This window comes from Salvelinus alpinus, chromosome 11, assembly GCF_045679555.1.
Source record: "Salvelinus alpinus chromosome 11, SLU_Salpinus.1, whole genome shotgun sequence".
Classification (NCBI taxonomy): Eukaryota; Metazoa; Chordata; class Actinopteri; order Salmoniformes; family Salmonidae; genus Salvelinus; species Salvelinus alpinus.
Window position 1 is genome coordinate 35,110,480 of NC_092096.1, and position 14,954 is coordinate 35,125,433.

The following is a 14,954-nucleotide window of genomic DNA, read 5'->3' on the forward strand; positions in this document are numbered from 1 at the left end:
TAAGTTATCCCAAATTCCTCTTTCAAATGACACCATCAGCGACAGAATAGAGGACATGAGCAAAGACATCTTGGCTCAAGTAGTTGCAGATCTGATTTCAAGCCCGGCAAAATTCAGCCTTCAACTCGACGAGACCACAGACGTTTCCAATCTAAGCCAGCTTGCTCTATTCGTGCGCTATGTGAAAGACGACGTGATAAAGGAAGATTTTTATTTTGTAAGCCTCTTACAACAACAACTAAGGCAGCCGATGTGAAGAAACTTGTGGATGACTTCTTCAAAGACAACAATCTTTCGTGGGATATGGTTTCTGCAGTTTGTTCGGACGGAGCTCCAATCATGCTGGGAAGAAAGTCTGGTTTTGGTGCGCTAGTGAAACCCGATGCACCACACATCATTGTTACGCATTGTATTCTGCACAGGCATGCGTTGGCAACAAAAACCTTGCCTCCAAAACTGGCAGAAGTATTAAAAATTGTAGTGGAATGCGTGAACTATGTGCGAACTAGTGCTCTGAGGCACCGCATCTTCAGTGAGCTGTGTAAAGAAATGGGCTCTGAATTCGAGGTACTTCTGTACCATTCTAACGTTCGGTGGTTATCCCGGGGACAGGTGCTGAATCGTGTTTTTAGCCCTGGTTTTGCAAGAGCACCAACATTGTCATGCAGATTGCTTCAAAAATTCTGAGTTCATTCTCATTTTAGCGTACATGGCTGATATCTTTGCAGCTCTCAATCATCTCAATCAAAAGATGCAGGGCGGTGGAGTCAACATCATCGAAGCAGAGGAAAACCTGAAGGCTTTTCAAAAAAAGCTACCGTTATGGAAACGACGAACAGAGAACGATAATTTCGCAAACTTTCCCCTGCTGGACGACTATGTAAGTAAGATCGAAGATGTATCTGGAATCGGAGACATTTCTGTACCCGCGGAACTGAAGCAAGCAATTGCCACGCACTTAGATGAGCTTGCAAAGTCTCTCGACGGATACTTCCCTACAAGAGAGTCATATCCAGCATGGGTGAGACAGCCGTTCACGTTTAGCGTTGAGACAACAGATGTCAATGATGAATACCTCGATGAAATCATTGAAATTCAGCAGAGCCAGGTTCAGCAGCAACTCTTCAGAACAACAACACTTTCAACGTTTTGGTGTCAACAAATGGTAACGTATCCTGTTATTGCTAAGAAAGCTCTGGAGATTTTCATACCGTTTGTTACAACATATCTTTGCGAGCAATCCTTTTCGAGGATGCTGGACATAAAAACGAAGAAAAGGAACAGACTTTGTTGCGAAAATGACATGAGAGTGGCACTTGCCAAGGTGAAGCCGCGCATTTCTGAACTGGTCTCTGAAAGGCAACAGCAGAAGTCACACTGATTTGCAGTAAATATTCATTATTATGTTTTTGTTTTTGTGTGAAAATCATGTTTTGATGATTTTGTTCTTTGAACACACGGTGTTGATGTTGATGCACGGTTCATTTTGTGCACCAGTAAAATATATACCTATGTTTTGAATTTGAAAAAATCATATTTTATTTTTCCAATTAAGAAGGGTTCGGTGAATGCGCATATGAAACTGGTGGGGTTCAGTACCTCCAACAAGGTTAAGAACCACTGATCTATAGCATTTCTTAATATTACTCAGTTCCTTTGGCTTTGATGCCTCATGATTGAGTATTGCTCTATTCAAGTAGACTGTGATTTTGCTGTGGTCTGACAGGGGTGTCAGTGGGCTGACTGTGAACGCTCTGAGAGATTCTGGGTTGAGGTCAGTGACAAAGTAGTCTACAGTACTACTGCCAAGAGATGAGCCTCAGGTGGAATAGTAGTCCCCTCGAAGCCTACCATTGACTATGTCTTTATTTCCGATTTCTTTGATGAAGTCCAGGTTCCTGCCCTTCAGGCCAAAGGCAGATAACCCCAGGCCTTGGATATTCCAGAATGCAATAGTGAAGGCTTTGTGTTCCATAAAGTGTCCAATATTGTTGGTCGTATGTTTTGGCCTCAGGTCAGTAAGTGTGAGCAGAGCCTGCTGAGCATCTGGTCCATGCCATTGGCTTGGGCTAGTGTAAGTGTGGGGCTTGGGCCTATTTGCCCGCTCACGGCCTGGGCGTATGTGTGACTTCCATGTTGAGGCCCTCTTTGCGGGAGTGGTGGGCATGGGGTGGGCAGGAGGGGCATAGGTCTGATCTGAGGGGGCCTAAATGGGGTGTGGTTATGGTTGACTTTGGGGGGGTGTTGATTGGTTGGGGTGGGGGTGTGTATGTGGCTGGTGGTGTTGTTGTCTGGATGTAGGTCCTCTCGGCGTGGGTCCTCTATGTGTAGGTCCAGGAGGGGCCCGCAGGTCTGGGAGAGTGTCTCGCTGGTTTGGCCGGGGTGTCTATTGATTTGTTGCTCCTGTGTGAAGTGTTGGGGCTGCGTTTGAGAACGATGTCCTTTAGGGTCCGGGCAAAGGTGGACACTGCTGCCTTGTATAGGTGGACCTGGCCATAGAGGCTGTTCAAGTCCAGGGTTGTGGGCCAGGAAAACATTTGGTTTTGAGGCACAGTCACGGGAAATACTTGCGGGAAATACTTTTACCCCCTGTATGGTAGCAGGGTGGAAGTCTTTTCGTGGTAGCAGGGTGGAGATAACCACTTGTGCATTGGGGAAAGTAGAAGAAGCTTTTTCAATCACTCCCTTCAGTGCTGTGGCCACCCTTTCCTGCTGTGCGCTCAGGTCGTTTGTGTCTGTGTGTTTTATTATGTGGCTAGGTGAACCTAGTTGGTCCTCAGACAGAAGGTCTAGGGCGCGCTGGGTGTTTGGACAACAGAGTTTAGACACTCTGTGTTTGGGAAAACGTTTTTTTTTCTTGTATATATTTCCCATTTGAGTCCATAAGGAGTACAATCTGTGTCTTGTGTATGTCCTCAATGGGTTTGGGGGGGTTGTCAGGAGGGCTATCAGGGAGGCTGACAGGGGGGGTGCTCAGAGGAGGTGAGATCCCCTGGGCTTGGGGTTCTTCATTTGTCTGTTCTGCTGAGATGTCGACGCTATGGTCAGGGTCTGGTGTGAACTGTTCTGCTGTGGTATCGAGACTTTTGTCGGGAGCTGAGGTGGGCTGTTCTGCCGGCTTCTCTGCGGAGGTGGCCACCTCTCTAGTGGGTTGTTCTCTGTCACATGCCATCCCCCTCACCCTCACCTCCAGTAGTCTGATCCTCCCCTCTAGTGCTCTGTGCTTCTCCTGCTCTTGTTTTTTATATTGTTGAAGTTGTCTCACCACAGTCCAGAGTGCAGATATGTCTCTCTCCACCTCCAGCTCTCCGGGTCTGGCTAAGGGGGTGTTGTTGTTCTGGACTGTTGTCTGGGTCTGTGCTGACTGGAGTGTAATCACCTGCTGTTCCAGCTCCACCTGCCTTAAATCCAGCTGGGTAAATGTATCCTTCATTTCAATGAGGAAGTAGTACTCTGTGCTGGGAGGTTGACTTTCCGCTTGGGGTTGCTCGTCTGTAGGGTTATATAATGAAGAGGTCTGGTCTGACCGGCTCGGGGTGGGGATAGCTTTCTCAAGGGAGAGCTTCTCCTGCTGGGCTAATTCTTTGATGAGGTGAAAGTCCAGCTGAAACTGTTTGGGGTTGCCCTGTACCAATACTGTTCCAGACTTATAGAGATTTATATTACCCTTAACAGAGGGGTAGTGTGCTAATATATCACTGTGCCATGCCAGGGGGTGGTTTGTGTGGAAGATGAGGTTGCTTTTCCATATGGATCTTCATTTTGTGATCTTTTCTTGCAGTATCATTCTTTACATTCACAGGGAACTGTATTTTAATTACCTCTGAACAGCGGGAGGCAGCTTCTAAAGCTTCTGAGTTTTGATTTGGAGTGAAGGTTATGTTGTAGAGGGTAGCATCCTGTATATGTTCCTGACAAAAGCTCCAAGTTTATCTAACTCTAAATCTATCTTTTTTTAAGAACATGCTTTAAGAACATGCTGAAAAATGCAGGAGCTCATCTATCTCTCTCTCTCTCTAATATTTTTTATTTTTTCCTTACATCTCCCCCTTCCCTCCTCTCTCTCTTTCTCTATATCACTTCCATCTCTTTTCTTCACTTGTTCTAAGTCTCTCATTGTCCTGCTCTCTTCTTCCCCTTCTCCCTCTGCTTTCTCCTCCCCCTCTCCCTCTGCTCTCTCTTTTCTCCTCTCTTTTTCTCCTTTCCCCCTTTCTCTCTACTCAAACCTCACTCCTGTAGCTCACTCCAGCTCCATGTAGGGGAACTTTCTTTCTCAATAAAACATTCAACTGCTCCAACGTGATTTCCTGGTGGCATTTCTCGCTTTTCTATTCCCCCTCTCCACCCCCTCTTTCCACTGTGATCATAAGGAAAACACATTGTGATGTTGGACAATACAATTAGCTTTTCATTCCATCAGAGCTGCTGCTTTTGATTCCACTGCCCTGGTTTTCTCGGTCCTTTCACCAGCCTGTTGTTTTACATCAACTTTACAGGCTCTGTGTCTATTTCATGTCTCTCTTTGATGTGCATTCATTTGAAGTAAGTTCTTTATCCTCGGGTTAGTAGTTGTTAATACAATATTTATTATAACGTTATTAAATCATGCTTTGATTGTGCGTTAGGAGAAACAGGAAGTGATGTGATAACCTTTGACTCCTGTGTGTGCTGCGCCTCTTCCTGTCCCCCTCTTCTTATTAAATCAGGCTTTGATTGTGTACGGAGAGGAAGGGGAAGAGGAAGAGAGAGGCCCAACTCGGTGGAAAATCTGTATCCCTCCAGCAGGAGGCGTTTTTGTTGTTGTTTTGCCCACCAATCAAGGAGTTTTTGTATGGAGGTCAATGAGAGAGTGTAACATTTTGTCAACAAACACATTTATGGATTATTTGCTACATTAGGTTTGTTTGATCAAATAGCAGTTTTGTAATTCTTAATTTGTTTCGAGTGTACTAATACAAGTAGGAAACATGACATCACTTCAACTTTGAGAAACAACACTTGATATCGGAGTTGTCTCGAGATTGCTATGCATATTCATGGAATGAGGCTAGAAGCAAAGCCTCTCTCTCCATTGAATACAGGCAGTTGAAGTCAACAACCCTCATCTAATATTCAAAAAAGGATTTCAATAATAAGATGTATCCACCAATTCAAGGAAAGGATAGGCAGGAGCTAGACACGACGCCGTGCCGCTTTGTGGACAACGACTCCCATTGTTAGAGACATGCATCTTATATCTTGTGAGTATATCCATAGAGAAACAGGAAGTGATGATGACCTTTGACCCTGTGCACTGTCTATTGTCTCCCTCTCTGTAGGTGATAGCCCCTGAGGAAATAGTGGATCCCAATGTGGACGAGCACTCGGTGATGACCTACCTGTCCCAGTTTCCCAAGTCCAAGCTGAAGCCTGGTGCCCCGCTGCGCTCCAAGACTCTGCACCCCAAGATGGCCAAGGCCTATGGACCAGGTGAGAGAGAGAGACTGGGAATGTAACGACTGACTTCCTTCAAAGACTTCTTTAACTTGTTTATCTATAAATAAATTATCTGGGCTCCCGATAGGACTGACCTCTATAATATATAAACAACTATTGGAAAGCTCATGTTCTGACCTAGCCATTAAAAAAATATGGTCCACAGATGTAATTGAATCTGAACAATCCTTTAACTGGAACAGAATATGGAAAAATATGACCTTGGCATCCCATAATCCGAACCATCAATTTACACATTTTAAGTTTATTCACGGACTGTGTTTAACACCAGGGAAATATTTGATGATGAAATGGGCCCCAACTCCCAACTGTTGACTGTGTCCCCTAAATCAGGTAGACACATTCCTCCATGTGATGTGGCCCTGCAGTTAAATGTTTCTGGGCAAAGTTACAAAAAGTATTTAGAAGTGCATGAATGTAAATATTCAATGCTTTGCATCTATTATGTTACTTCACGATGATAGCTCCTTGATTCTCTCAATCAATCAGAGATGATTACTACTGGCAGGCAGCACTGCCGCCAAAAAAGATGTTTGCTCTTAGATGGTAATCACCTCACTCTCTCCTAATCGCAAGTGGATACAGTTGTAATTGACAGCAAGAATGAATGGTGCTAGTCAATGAACAACATTGCTCAACATTGACATTATCCCACCACTGGTTAGCCACTATTGGCTTAAAAAGCCAAACCTAACACTATCTGCCAATTAATTTCCAGAAATATTGCCCCTGTCTGTCTGTGTGGTGCACACGTTTGTGTCTATCTCTCCGTGTGTAGCCAGTTGATGTGATAACCGTCTTGTGGGTTGACAGAAATACTTTCCCCAAAACCTTCTCAATTGAATGTTAACTACAAAGTAGGCTTACCTGGCAAAAGTATATCATGAGTAAGTATATCATTTGTATCTTATTTGTTATTTGAAAACTTTTCCATAAAAATTATTTAAATTACATTGGCTTGCGAAAGTATTCAACCCCCTTGGCATTTTTCCTATTTTGTTGCCTTACAACCTGCAAGTCTCTTGAGGTATGTCTCTATAAGCTTGGCACATCTAGCCACTGGGATTTTTTGCCCATTCTTCAAGGCACAACTGCTCCAGCTCCTTCAAGTTGGATGGGCTCCGCTGGTGTACAGCAATCTTTAAGTCATACCACAGATTCTCAATTGGATTGAGGTCTGGGCTTTGACTAGGCCATTCCAAGATATTTAAATGTTTCCCCTTAAACCACTCAAGTGATGCGTTAGTAGTATAATTAGGGTCATTGTCCTGCTGGAAGGTGAACCTCCGTCCCAGTCTCAAATCTCTGGAAGACTGAAACAGGTTTCCCTCAAGAATTTACCTGTATTTAACGCCATCCATCCCTTCAATTCTGACCAGTTTCCCTGTCCCTGCTAAGGATGGTAATCTCAGGGTGTTGAGAGGTGTTGGGTTTGCGCCAGACATAGCGTTTTCCTTTATGGCCAAAAAGCTCAATTTTAGTCTCATCTGACCAGATTACCTTCTTCCATATGTTTGGAGAGTCTCCCACATGCCTTTTGGCGTACACCAAATGTGTTTGCTTATTTTTTTCTTTAAGCAATGGCTTTTTTTCTGGCCAGTCTTCCGTAAAGCCCAGCTCTGTGGAGTGAACGGCTTAAAGTGGTCCTATGGACAGATACTCCAATCTCCGCTGTGAAGCTTTTCAGCTCCTTCAGGGTTATCTTTGGTCTCTTTGTTGCTTCTCTGATTAATGCCCTCCTTGCCTGGTCTGTGAGTTTTGTGAGTGGCCCTCTCTTGGCAGGTTTGTTGTGGTGCCATATTCTTTCCATTTTTTAATAATGGATTTAATGGTGCTCTGTGGGATGTTCAAAGTTTCTGATATTTTTTTATATCCCAACCCTGATCAGTACTTCTCCACAACTTTGTCCCTGACCTGTTTGGAGAGCTCCTTGGTCTTCATAGTGCCGCTTGCTTGGTGGTGCCCCTTGCTTAGTGGTGTTGCAGACTCTGGGGCCTTTCAGAACACGTGTATAAATACTGAGATCATGTGACAGATCATGTGGCACTTAGATTGCACACAGGTGGACTTTATTTAACTAATTATATAACTTCTGAAGGTAATTGGTTGCACCAGATCTTATTTAGGGGCTTCATAGCAAAGGGGGTGAATACATATGCACGCACCACTTTTCCGTTGTCTATTTGTTTGAATTTTTTGAAACAAGTAATTTTTTTCATTTCACTTCACCAATTTGGACTATGTTGTGTATGTCCATTACATGAAATCCAAATAAAAATCTATTTAAATAACAGGTTGTAATGCAAAAAATAGGAAAAAGGCCAAGGGGGGTGAATACTTTTAAAAGACACTGTACATATTATTTAAATTAATATATGTGGGATTGTAAATGATGCAGACAATTACAATGATAGAAGCCACAATCTAATTGCAATATTAAAGCTGATACACCCGCTAAAGAATACAAAAACAATAATAACAATCATTTTGCCATGGAATGAGCAGCAGCAGTACAGAACCATCGCTAGACCGGCACATTAGACGGCACATTCCTCACTCGCTAAACGCACAATTAAAGAGCCAGATGCACAATTAAAGGGGAATTACACTCACTTTTAGTTTTCTTCCAGACCTCCAAAAAATGGTCTTCTAATGTAATTTAACCATAGATATGGACTCAGAACATCCAATTTCGTTGTTTCTCTATGAACAATTGTAATTTTGAGAGTGAAAAACTATCTAAAACAAGGAAAAATAAAACTGAGAAAACATAATCTGAGGAAAAATCACAAATTTGATAGGGCCCCCTTTACAGTTGTTAATTAACCAATATTTTACCAGGTATATTGACAGAAAACATAGTGCTCTTCTTTCTCTTGCACTCTAAGGACCCGGGGTTGGATGGAGGCATGTTGGCTGGGTGGGGTTGGAGGAATGGGATGGGAGGTTGGGGGTGGAGGCCCACTTGTTTTTCTTTTCTTATCCTGTTTGTACTGAATGTATTATTACTTACTTAAACTCTGTATGTATTTTTCTTCTTTTGAGTGACAGCCTACGAGTATATGTTTTATAAACATAGAATTTGAAATGGACAATGCACCGCCCCAACAAAAAAATAACAAAACAAATTAAATGTAGGTAAAAAATAGGCTTCCTTAACAATCTACATCTTCTAAAGTTTCAAGAGCTCAAAGGACATCTGGTTTATTCTGTATATTAGGTGCAAGAATTATTGTTGAAAAGGAAGGTGTTTCATCCTGTTTACACCTGTCAGCACAGAATAAGTGACAGAGGGCTCTCACATCTAGTTCTGTACTCCTGCTTACTGTCTCCATCCTTTTCCCCGTCAGGTATTGAGCCCAGAGGTAACATGGTGCTGAAGCCGGCTGAGTTCGTCGTGGAGACAGTGGAGGCGGGGCTAGGGGAGGTGCTGGTCTACGTGGAGGACCCAGAGGGACACACAGAGGAGGTGGAGCATTCTCACTCACATTAACCCTTAACTCCTCAATCTCTTACTCCTCCGTCCTGAAGTTGCTGTTCATTTGCCCACACAGTTCTTCACATTCAGTTTCTATCTCTCCCCTTCCTCCGGTTCCGGCCCTCTCTTTCTGTTCCAGGCCAGAGTGATCCCCAACAATGACAAGAACAGGACGTACTCTGTCATCTACCTGCCCAAAGTGGAGGGCCTTCACAAGGTAACACACTTACAGTACCTGTATATATACTGGAAAATATTTGAAATCTCAGTTTATAAACTTCAGTAGTTTAGGATTTCCTCCAGCGGTCTAACAGTTGTCTATCCATGTTCCTCTCCCCAGGTGAAGGTGCTGTTCGCTGGGCAGGACATAGACAGGAGTCCTTTCGTGGTGAGTGTGTCCAAGGCCATGGGAGATCCCAACAAGGTGCAGGCCAGAGGACCAGGACTGGAGCCTGTAGGCAACGTGGCTAACAAGCCTACCTACTTCGACATCTACACAGCAGGTAACACACACATACACCTGGGGAGGACCATGTTCATGGTATGGAAGTAGATCATCTATCTACCTTTCCTATTGAAATCCCCTAGTTTCATCAATAGGGTTGTAAGTAAATCTAAGGATATTTTAGAATGATCATTAGCTTTGCAATATTAGCTGATATTTATTCTTTCAATCATGATGACAAAGTACATGTATGTATTTGTTCTCTCTAATGTCCTCCAGTGTTACGCCCATTTCTGTCCCCTGAACACACAGTAGAAGGTGTTAGTTCATCTCTTTTTGTCCCCAGGTGCCGGTGCTGGAGACGTGGGTGTAATCATCGTGGACTCCCAGGGCAGAAGAGACACCGTGGAGATCATTCTGGAAAACAAGGGGGACAGTATTTTCCGTTGCACCTATTGCCCTATCCTGGAGGGGTCTCATGTTATCTATGTGACGTTTGCTGGGCAGCAGATACCCAGAAGCCCTTTCACCATCCACATCTCAGAGGGTAACACACGCACGCACGCACGCACACACACAGACACACACACACACACACACACACACACACACACACACACACACACACACACACACACACACACACACACACACACACACACACACACACACACACACACACACACACACACACACACACACACACACACACACACACACACACACACACACACACACACACACACACACACACACACACACACACACACACACACACACACACACACACACACACACACCGATTTTGTTGATTGTACAGATTTTTTACAGTAATCCACTATCTGACTCCCTCCCTCTCCTTCTAGTCTGAGTAATATTGAGTTTTAATGTCTAGACTGACCTTACTACCAGACATTTGATCTCCATATTAGACAGTGACATCCTGCCATAACAGACAGGCCACCGGCATGGTCTGAAGTCTTTTCGGTTCTTCTGAAAATTGTTGAGTTAGGGTTGGTGAACTATTGGTTTGTGGGAGGACTCTGGGTGGGTTCTGAGTGTTGGGGAGGCAGGGTTCTAAGCTGTGGATTCTGGTGGTTCTCCAGAGTGATCCTGTCCTGTTCTTGCGTGTGTGTCATGTCGTTGTTGTTCCTCCATGCAGCTCCACCGAGCTCCCTACCCCCTGGCTCTCCGGTGCAGATAGTGCCCCAGTCCATACGCACCCCACCCACAGACAAGGCCAAGAGAGTGCCCCCCCCAACACCGCCCAAACCCAGGCGACCAAGTTAGTACAGGCTTGCCCGTGGAGGAGAGACTGGAGCCTGCCTGCGCCAGCCTGGTCCCCCCCTAAACTCAAAACTATACCACCAGCCCCCTTGACGCACCGCACCAGGGGGTCCCCAGCTTGATGGCATGTGCTGGCGCTTAGCCCTCTGTGGCTTCATCCCCCCCCTTCAACCCAGGCAGCTTCCAAAGAGAGAGAATGAGAGGGAATGAGTGTGTAACTGAAAGAAGAAATGAAAGGATGAGAGAGAGAGAATGCATGAATGAAAGAAAAGGAAGGGCATGAATGGGAGAGAGAAATGCAGTTCCTCCTCATTTTAACAACAAAGGCAGCATCATCCATTCATGTGGTTGGCTGGTTTTGGACGGTCACCTTTACAGACGCTCGGCAGGTCTTCAACACACAGAGGTCACACACTTACTGTACATCACCTGCTTCAAAAATAGAAGTACATTACAATTGGTCTTCCAACATTGTCTTATTGCAATAATCTTCGAATACTGCATATCAAAAAAGTTATCAAATAATCCCACACACTTTCATTTTATCCAGTTTGTAGCCTACTTTGGCTTAATATCCTGTAACACATGTGATTTGATTTTTTCCATGTGTGACGTTAAATTGACTTGACGATTTAGAACAGAACTAATGAGTAACAACACCCACGAATTAACAAAAATAGATTTTAACAAAACAACAGCACCCTAGTGTACCATAACACCGTTTTTTTTATGATAGATTCAAAAATTAACCCAGAAACAAACAATCTTGTTCAAGTCAAACGAAAATCGATTGTCTTAACCTTTGACCTTTGTTTCATTTGACGAGAGCGAAAGTCAGCGTGACCGTCCAGACGTGTTTGAGTCTTACATACCTCATTACACTGTCTGCCTCATCTTCATCCTCATCTTCATCCCCCTCAGACCAAAGCAAACGCTCTGTGTTCAGTCAGCCATTTACAATTTAATATTTTCTGACTAACACTGAACATGCAAATGCTCCTCCATTTTTAGCTTCACTGTTAACTGACATTTTTCAAAAGCTTTTTCATAATATAACAGAACAATAACATTGTTTGTCTTCATAACCCATTTTAATAACAGCCTCTCTATAAAGAGGTTTTCCATAAATCTATTTGAGTTTTTATTCTGTTATTTTATTTTCCTTGTTTTTCTTTTGGTCATTTATAAACTTAAGCGGTCTAAAATGATGATGAATTGGGAGAGTTAGCTGGTTATTTCTTCCTAATTTGACAAAAATGCTGCAATGTTTTCTGTGGCCAAGGCATTTTTACAGTCCTATTACAGCACTGGTAATTAGCTAATTGAAAGCCTGCGGCGTCATAACTCAAGAAGTTAGCATAGTTATGCTAGCTATATTTCTTTGGAATGTTTTGCCATCTAACTAGAGGTTCACCGTGTAACGTCATTGTATTCAAGAGCATAGAAATGATTCCAGAAACCTTTCTTTTCCAGAAACGTGTCTTTTTGTTTTCATTCTGCCAATCTTATCCATTCAAGCCCAGTGTTTTACAGTAACCCGTCTTTGTTCTCTGTCTAGCTGTTCTGCAGGTTTATAACTCCTGTTCAGTGTCCATCTCTCCTGTTGCTTCTTCCCTGGCAGCCCATGCAGACTGTGCTTCATGCACCACTATTCAACCGACTGAACTAACAGCCAACCTCTGCCCAGCCTGTGTGTGTATGAGTGTGTATCTTGTTATCTTCTTGTCTAACCGCGTTACCCCTCGGTGGTCCCACAGCCAGCAACCCCAACGTGTGCCGGGCCTCAGGGAGAGGTCTCCAGCCTAAGGGGGTGAGGGTGAAAGAGGTGGCTGACTTCAAGGTCTACACCAAGGGAGCCGGCAGCGGAGAGCTCAAGGTCACCATCAAGGGGCCAAGTGAGTGTGTGGATATGAGTGTAATCTTTCATGTTGTTATGACTTGCCACCACATTCATTTATTGGTTTCATAAGGGCATAAATACTCTTCATGAAACGTAATGGTTTTCAATGGTCTAGTTGTGATAGGAAGGCTACTGTATGTTGTGGCTAGCCGTTGACCTCTGAGCTGCTGTGTGTGTGACCTGTTTGTGACCCCCTCAGAGGGACTAGAGGAGCCTGTGAAGGTGCGTGACGCAGGAGAAGGGGTATATGAGTGTGACTACTACCCCATCATGACTGGCAAATACACCATCACCATCACCTGGGGCGGACAGACCATCCCACGCAGGTGAAACCCTATCCTCCCCCCTATTCTGCTGTGGGCACAACCACATGGATGCTATAAAGGCAGTGGGCTGAACCATTAAGGGATTTCCAGTTGTTGAAATAACTTAAAGGAGCCAAAATGACCTGTAATGAGTCATGTTATGAAGCTTACATTCCTGCATTCCTTGGAGGTTAATGGCTGGGGGGAGGGGGGGGTGGAACTGGAAATATCACTGTTGTCCAACATCAATTACGTTCATTTTACTGACATTACAGTCAATGGGGCTGTAGAGGATTTCTGTTTGACTAGACCACCCCTGACTGTACAGTATGTGTGTCTATGTATGTATGTGTCTGCATTAACATGTGTGTGTGTGTGTGTGTGTGTGTGTGTGTGTGTGTGTGTGTGTGTGTGTGTGTGTGTGTGTGTGTGTGTGTGTGTGTGTATTTCCTGCAGCCCGTTCGAGGTGGTGGTGAGTGAGGACGTGGGGCCCCAGAAGGTGAGGGCGTGGGGGCCGGGCCTGGAGACAGGCATGGTGGGGAAGTCAGCTGACTTTGTGGTGGAGGCCATCGGCACAGAGGTGGGAACTCTGGGTAAGTCTGACAGACGGCTGTTAGAAGAGAAAGACCCAGGATAAAGCTGCAGAATGCTGTCTCATTATTATATTGGCCAGAGGGGATGGACTGTTTTCCACTGAAATTCTGACATGACTGTCAGGCAACTTACACACACACACACACACACACACACACACACACACACACACACACACACACACACACACACACACACACACACACACACACACACACACACACACACACACACACACACACACACACACACACACACACACATTTCTCTATTTCTCTATCTTCTACCTCCATCAGAAGCGACAACAAAACCAACCTGCCGATATTTCTTAGTCTGTTGCCATCTATGCCTGTTTGTCTCTTTGCTGCCAGTGTATCTGTGTCTGTGTGCGTCTTCTGTGTGTGTGTGAGCTTATATCTCTACCCACCTCTATATAATGTGTACCTATATCTCTCTCCCTGTCTCTGTTCATCCCCAGGTTTCTCCATCGAGGGACCGTCACAGGCTAAGATAGAGTGTGATGATAAGGGCGACGGGTCATGTGACGTACGTTACTGGCCCACGGAGCCTGGCGACTACGCTGTTCATGTCATCTGTGACGACGAGGACATCAAGGACAGCCCCTTTATGGCCCACATCCTCCTCACAGCCAATGACTTGTTCCCTGAGAAGGTTAGACCCCACCCCTTCATATTTACCCCACCAGCTTGCCAGCCTGTAGAACCAGAATAATAAAGTGACGTAACAGTAAGAGAATGGTAACATACTGTCATAGTAACGTAATAATGACATAGAGGCTACATAAGGATGACATAACAGCATTAGGAATGCCCTCTCCTTGTAGGTGAAGAGCTATGGCCCAGGTCTGGAACCGATTGGCTGCATTGTCAACAAACCAGCAGAGTTCACCATTGATACAAGTAGAGCCGGCAGGGGCCAGCTGAAGATATACGCCCAGGATGCAGAGGGCTTCCCCATCGACATCCAGATCACAGAGAACGGAGACAGCACCTTCCTCTGTGTCTACATTCCCACCAAGCCCATCAAACACACCATCATTATCACCTGGGGAGAGGTCAACGTCCCCAACAGTCCCTTCAGGGTAAGACTGACCACCCATCTAACAGACTGTAGATAAATACCTGTTAGATCAGGGCGTTCCAACCCTGTTCCTGGAGAGCTACCCTCCTGTAGGTTTTAATTTCAACCCCAGTTGTAAATAACCTGATTTAACTTATCAACCAGCTAATTATTATAAGCAGGTGCGCTAGATTAGGGTTGGAGTGAAATCCTACAGGACGAAAGCTCTCCAGGAACAGGGTTGAAGAGCCCTGTGGTAGATACACATACAGTACATACATACATCACTTACAGCATTCTATAGCATATTCAGACTCTAGAGTGCATTTGCAAAGATAGTATACAGTTTTGTACAATGTTCTGGTACTA

The 14,954-nt window shown here is 44.5% G+C and overlaps 1 protein-coding gene across 17 annotated transcripts in view; it reads left to right on the forward strand.

The window, feature by feature from the left end:
* flncb (filamin C, gamma b (actin binding protein 280)) overlaps positions 1-14,954 on the forward strand; it is a 93,534-nt gene that overhangs the window by 49,155 nt on the left and 29,425 nt on the right. For 10 of the 17 annotated variants that reach the window (XM_071332779.1, XM_071332778.1, XM_071332777.1 and 7 more), the window contains exons 4-14: positions 5,319-5,469; positions 8,847-8,965; positions 9,114-9,191; positions 9,315-9,477; positions 9,766-9,966; positions 10,582-10,704; positions 12,464-12,601; positions 12,806-12,932; positions 13,368-13,504; positions 13,984-14,177; positions 14,350-14,607. In XM_071332779.1, coding sequence (XP_071188880.1) covers positions 5,319-5,469; positions 8,847-8,965; positions 9,114-9,191; positions 9,315-9,477; positions 9,766-9,966; positions 10,582-10,704; positions 12,464-12,601; positions 12,806-12,932; positions 13,368-13,504; positions 13,984-14,177; positions 14,350-14,607 — 1,689 coding nt within the window. The remainder of the gene's footprint in view (positions 1-5,318; positions 5,470-8,846; positions 8,966-9,113; positions 9,192-9,314; positions 9,478-9,765; positions 9,967-10,581; positions 10,705-12,463; positions 12,602-12,805; positions 12,933-13,367; positions 13,505-13,983; positions 14,178-14,349; positions 14,608-14,954) is intronic. The other 7 variants (XM_071332782.1, XM_071332787.1, XM_071332788.1 and 4 more) reach the window with 1 other exon arrangement.